Source organism: Acanthisitta chloris, unplaced genomic scaffold (genome assembly GCF_000695815.1).
Source record: "Acanthisitta chloris isolate BGI_N310 unplaced genomic scaffold, ASM69581v1 scaffold8354, whole genome shotgun sequence".
Classification (NCBI taxonomy): domain Eukaryota; kingdom Metazoa; phylum Chordata; class Aves; order Passeriformes; family Acanthisittidae; genus Acanthisitta; species Acanthisitta chloris.
The window spans coordinates 4202-10682 of NW_008667633.1; the positions used below are offsets into that span (position 1 = coordinate 4202).

General features: G+C 42.0%; 1 protein-coding gene across 1 annotated transcript; it reads right to left on the reverse strand.

The window, feature by feature from the left end:
* Positions 1 to 285: 285 nt before the first annotated feature.
* On the reverse strand, positions 286 to 1575 carry KCNJ16 (potassium inwardly-rectifying channel, subfamily J, member 16). Its single transcript, XM_009072572.1, has one exon. It carries the CDS (start codon positions 1573 to 1575, stop codon positions 286 to 288), a length of 1290 nt encoding a protein of 429 aa, XP_009070820.1.
* Between the last annotated feature and the right edge of the window lie 4906 nt (positions 1576 to 6481).

Consider the following 6481-nt stretch of genomic DNA (forward strand, 5'->3'; position numbering starts at 1 on the left):
TCCAACATTGGTCCCTACAGGGTAATAAAGTTTACAATGAGTCTGCTCAAGTGCAGTAGCTGCTAGTGAACCCAAATGCAAACTGTTGTCTCGTGCCAAGCCAATCTGTTCCTGCACCCACACTAACCAGGCTGAAGCTCCTCACAGCAGCTCAGCAGTGTTACCCTGTGGCCACACTGTCAGCAATGTCTGCAACAGAAATACTTGTGCCTATGAGTTCATTGTTTACATTCTAAAAGCTACGATGGGAGAATTTGGTGGGAGTGATTTTCATTGCAGGAAAAGCTAGATTTGGGACTCTACTGAGAGCCTGTTTAAGGTCACAGCTGCTTTGCGATAGGAAACCTCTGCAGAAGGCTGATGGGAGCTTGGCACTGGATCTTCTGGATCTTCACAACTGGTGATGAGAGCAACTGCACTAAAGGACTTTTGGTTAGTACTAAATGACTTCAGCTCCAGTGCTGATTTCTCTGCTTCTTTCTCCCTTGTCTTCTCAGCTTGGGTCCATTCTTGCTCCTTCCTCTCCAGCTGCATTGCACTGCAGTGAGGAGCATAAACCTCTGTGGTCTCTTCAAACTGTAAGCAGTCCACCTTATAGTACTTTTTCTTTACATGCAAGACATCATTAAACCTATGGCCCCAAAGAATCTCTCTGGGGACATAGGAGCTCCTTGACTGATGTGAAGTTCCTGTTGAATCACCTGTGTAGACAAAGGTCACCAAGATTTCAAAGTTGTCCTTGGCCAGAGCTTTTCGGTCTAGGCCGTACAAAGGACTCTCACTATCAATCTCATGTACAACAGTCACAGGGGTGACAAGTATGATCTGGTCATTGAGAAGCTTCAAGTCCCTGTATTCCATGGTCATTCTGCCCTCCTTGTCCTCCTTGTAGCGCAGCAGTTGAGCTCTCACAGACCCTTCCACCATATGGTTCGGGCGAAAGTCTCCGATGCGCCACATGAGGCAAAACTTCTCATCCCTTAGGCCAACCACAGCATAGTAGCTGAAACGAATGGTTTGGGCTCTTTTCCGAGCTGTGGCCATTTTAGCCAGTGCTGCTCCAATGATGAAGGTGTCAATGATGCAGCTCAACACTGACTGGAGGATGACCATGAGGATTGCCACCGAGCACTCCTCTGTGACGCAGCGGTAACCGTAACCGATGGTGGTTTGGGTTTCCAGGGAGAACAGGAATGCTCCTGTGAAGCTGTGCACGTTGGAAACACAGGGGGTTATCTCTTCATCATTGAATAAATCTCCATGGTGGATTGCTATCAGCCAGAAAACAAGTCCAAAGAACAACCAGGAGAGCACATAGGACAATGAGAATATCACGAACATGTGGCGCCACTTGATGTCCACCAGTGTGGTAAATATGTCCACTACATAGCTCTCCCATTCCCCAAAGATGTGTTTGAAGTAGACATTGCAGCTTCCATCCTTGTGGAGAAATCTCTTCTGCAATCTTTTTGGCCCCTTTTCAGGGTTTCCTTGGCAAGTGCCCCTGTAACTGACCTTGTTTCCCTGGATGCTCACAGGTCTGTAGCAACCACTCTGGTCAGTCACGTTCCTCATCTCTGCCTCGTGGCAAAAACACACTTGTGGTCCCAGGGGCTATTTGTCTTCTTTGGTCATTAGAAATCTATGAAATAAAAGAGAAAGTTTGGTTTAATTTCCTATAGCAGAACTGTGGAACACCAAATCCAAACACCTTCACTCTATGGACATCATGAGGAATTATCTGAAGAGCACAAACTCTGATATCCATTACACAGCACAGCACAAAAACTTAGGCCTGGAAATATGAGGTGGCTAGAAATTCAACTAGTTAGAAATGTCTTTATCAATTCTAATTGATTTTGAAATTAAAAAAAACATTGTGGTATCTCTTCTAATCATCTCATGAAGTAACATTCAAACCAGGACGAACTCTCCTGAACAGTCACAGCAATGACATGAACCCTCTTCAAGTTGGCCACATAATTGAGGTAGTTAATTACCTGTTTGTTGCATGTTTGTTTGTTTTCCTCCATTAGAAGAAAAACCTGGGAAAACACCTTTTTTTTGACATAAAGCTTCAGTAGCACAGGAAGTTCTAATGTCTTTTAACTAGAAAATGTATCAAACACACAACCATTCATCATTGTTTGTGTTTCATATTGCCCAGAAAAAACTGCTCATGGAAGTGACTTCACTGGGCTGGAGCTACAGAGAGAGATTTGTTCAATTTGTAGAGGTTTTTTACATTTCAAAGGCAAAAAAAAACACCTCTCTGAGGGCCTGGAAACCTTCTCTAATCCTTCCCTGAAGCAAACAAAAACATACTGAGCTGCCAAAAATATTTACATTTTGTGAAAATATTTAAGTGAAACAAACATGGGGGTGTTAGTAACCGTTGTGGAGGAGACAAATTTAGGAAGTGATGTGAACTAGGAGATTCCTCTGTCAGAGCAGAGGACAAATGGATGTTGCTGGAGATTGCAACCACAACTTGGGCAGTACAAGTGCTTGGCCATAGAGTTAGTGACTTAGAACAAGAACTTGGGTTAGAAACTGTGACCTCATCAACTGGAATCCAACCAAAAGGACTTTGCTGAAGGAATCAGTTAAAGGATGATATCCATGACTTGTAGGATACAGCACTGAGAAAGGCAAATCCTTTTCCTGCAGGTCCCCAGCTCATGCCAACACATCCCAACCCCTAAGACACAAACCACTGATCACTCACAAGTAATGGAGACACAGCAGAACCATTTTATTGCCAGATTTCCAGCTTCTCCTGATATTTCTGAGGAGAAAAAAAAAAAAAGAATATTTTGTGGAAAACTTGCCATTATTCTTTCCAAAACTGCAGGTTTTCAATGGAAAAATGACAAATACTTGTCCCATTTTTAAGCTGGTTTTGAGGTTCAGATATAGGTTTTCAATGAAGCCAACATATTCACAGAAAATGGATTTAAAACCCCAACTTTCCTAGTCTTTTCCCTCAGTCCTTCCTTCCCTTTGCCTGAGTATAAATGACTGCACACCCTGAGAGCCCTTCCAGTGTAATATATATTGGATGGACTAGATTAACAGCCCAAGAACTCTCCTCTCATCCAAGGAACCACGACAAGCATGCAGAGACACAAGTCCAAAAACACTTAAAAGCCAAACATAGTTTCCATTTCTTTTTTCTTTTCTTTTCTCTTTTTTTTTTTTTTCCAGCCCAGCAATGAATGTGACATATGGTGTCGTAGCCTCAGAATGTGGCCTTCATTAAAAAACACAACATTAATGTTTCCAAAAATACTTCTTGGAATATGCTCTTTGGAAACATTCATATGACTTGCTTTACTCCTAGCTTTAAGCAAACAGTGTAACTTGGGCTATGGAAGATGCTTGACCTAACATTTTATAAGTCATATTTAACAACAAACAATAAGTGGGAAAGTGTTGAGTTGGGTTTGGTTTTTTAAAGAGCCTCATAACGTGAGGTGTGAAAATGAAGCTAATTGTAATTAAGAGCCAATATAATCTGGAATAAAAAAACATACATAGGCTTCATCATAAGGGGAAATGGAAGGGCAGCACTGATTTCTCTGGTGATGGGTGACAAGACCTGAGGGAACAGCATGGAGCTGTGTCAGGATATTAGATTGGATATTAGGCAAAGGTTCTTCCCCCAGAGGTTGTTTGGGTACTGAACAGCTCCCCAGGGCAGTGGCCACAGCCCCAAGGCTGACAGAGCTCAAGGAGCATTTGGACAACACTCTCAGGCACAGGGTGGGATTGTTGGGGCTGTGCTGTGCAGGGGTTGGACTTCAATGATCCTTGTGTGTCCCTTTCTCCTTAGGATATTCTATGATTCTACCATTTTTCTTATTGACTAGAGTTCCTTGAAAATATTCACAAACATCCTGGGACTCTAAAAGGGACTAAACATCCTGAATCAAAGACTGTGGAGTAGATTCCTCACTCTGCTGTTGCATCAGGAAATCATCATGTTTCAAAAATGGTGTTTTGTTGGCACCATCTGGAGGTTTTGGTGGTGCTGGCAAGAATCATGGACTGTGATGAATCATGGTAAAGGCTGCTCTGATTTTATGGTTATGTGTCACCCAGAAGAAGCAGCTTTGAGAGGCATTTGGCATGAGGAACTCTGACTCTGCTTAAGGCCTCTCCTGGGTACAGGTTGTAGCAATATAGAAATGCTCCTGGATGTCTGTGATGAGTTTTTGACTGGGATAAATGAAACCATGGAGTAGGTTGGATTTTGTAAACAATCAAAACTATGTCTGAAATAAGAAAGGGAACATGATTAAGAGCTCCCTAAACCAAGAGCAAATAATCCAGTCCTGGAGCTGGAGGAAGTGAAAAAGAATGAGAGAGGAACAATGTTACAGACATATATTGCTCTCAGGATCTGAGTTCATCTTTGCTATCATGTTGAAAATGGGATTGCTCAGAGCCATTTGGCTTTGCACAGTGGAGATGTGACCCAAATGACCTAAAATCCCAAATGTGATCAAGAGGCTTTGGAAATAACCTCCTCAGCCACTCACAACCACCAAAGAAATGTTGCCCAGGAGTTTGGGTGTGCTGAAAGTAAGACAAATCAACTTTTCCAGGCAATAATAATCCTGAATCATAACTGATAACTCTTTGACACTGTCTGATGTTGCTCAGAATATTTAAGAGTATGCATCATCCATCAATGTGTCTGAATTAATTGTGACCTGCATTTTATTCATGAGGACACCATCAACCAGGCACATGATTTCCCTGCTCCAGGTGAGCTGCAGGGAGGTTGTGAAGCCACGTGTGTCTCTCTCACTCTGCTCAGCCACACTAACTTGTGCAGAACAGTCTGAAGATTCTCAGTTATTAGGAACTTCAACCCTAGAGCCATTTCAAACACCTGATTTTTCAAAATGTATTTTCCACCTCCCTAAAAAAACCACACAAATTTCATTGAAGGTCCTACTAGGTAAAGATTAACAAAGTGGGTGGAGGAGCATTAGAAAATATTCTCCACTCATAAAAGCTCATGAATCTGTTGCTGCAAATGATTCTCAGATGTGGTCAGGAAGCATTTTCACCTTTCCCTAACACTGACACATAAACCCTCCCCTTTTTGATTTGCATAGCTTTTACTTTCTGTGGGTTTTTTCCTTTATTTCTCAGCATGTTTGTACATGTCCTGAGCCTCCCTTTGCACCCTGTTCTGCTGTTCAGAGGAGGAAGTTGACTGAAATTTTCAGTGCTTTAGTTACCCATTCTTATAAATCTATTTCCCTGCCCCAAATCAAAACTGATCAGAGCTAAAACTGGAGCAGTGACACTAGGCAGGAGGACAGAGAGATACAGAGATAGAGAAAGCTCAGAGATTTCATGAGGATAAATGGTAGAGATGATTAAGACCTTTTAAAGTATATCTATTAGACTCACAGTTCAGAAAATCAGCATGTATTCTTAATTTTCTAAGCCAAGGGCAGGATCTTACTGTGTTGACTACTGAACCAGGCACAGGGAGATACAGAACTGCTGTAAAGACCTGCTGCATTCATAGGATCTACATATGGAGCCCCCAAACTGGGATTCTCTGAACATTTCACCCCAATCAGATGTGAAAGGAAGGTAAGGAAATTCCTGTCTTTCAAAGGTCATCAAGCAGTGAAGTGGCAGAAACAGGAACAAACCCAACACCTGCAAGAGGGGCCACAAAGCAAACACTGGCAGGAGAAACCCTTTTTATCATATTTATATTTGCATTTAGTTCCTCTTGAATGGAGCAGCTGTACCAGAACAACTTGAACTCTTGCCTGTCATCAACTCCCTCAGAACAGTAACTCAAAAGCCTTAAGCATCAACTTTAGCCTTTTAAAGACTTTCACTAACTGTAATTGTCAGGTTAACCTTGGTATTTTGAGTTCAGGGCTCAGAGTTTTGTCAGGATAATCCCTGTTGCACCTTAGCCTAATACCTAACAAGTTGCTGCGACATCCCTTTGATGACTCTATTTTCCCATCATGTAAACAATGGGGTGAATTTTTGTTCAATGACAACTCCAGTCAACAGTCTGTTTGTAAAACACTGAGCTGAACAATGTGAAGATCTCAGCTCCAGAATAATTCTCCTTGGAGATTAAATCAAAAAGAAAACAACTCAAAACCTCTAAAGGAAACTGGGGACTCACTCTAACCTCACACACATGAAAGTGGATGTGTGTGTCTCTCTCTCAAGTGTTGGTTTAGCAAAACCAACAGCTCTGTTTCCTTCTTCATGTTGGAAATGGGCTGAAAGGTTTCCAGTTTGAGTCGTTGTTGTGTAAGCCTGGAAGAGTTTCAACTCAGAGACCAGAAATGTGACAAGTCAAAGCCTTCTGATTGACTCAAATACTTGTTCCTTTTTTTAAAAAACCCACCACCCACAACAGCTAAATAAATCTTTTATAGGACAGCATTGAGACTCCTTCCTTCCTTCCTTCCTTCCTTCCTTC

What these genes read in the sequence shown, in the direction of transcription:
- KCNJ16 (XM_009072572.1), bottom strand. Translation starts at nt 1,575, where the DNA reads ATGAGGAACGTGACTGACCAGAGTGGTTGCTACAGACCTGTGAGCATC.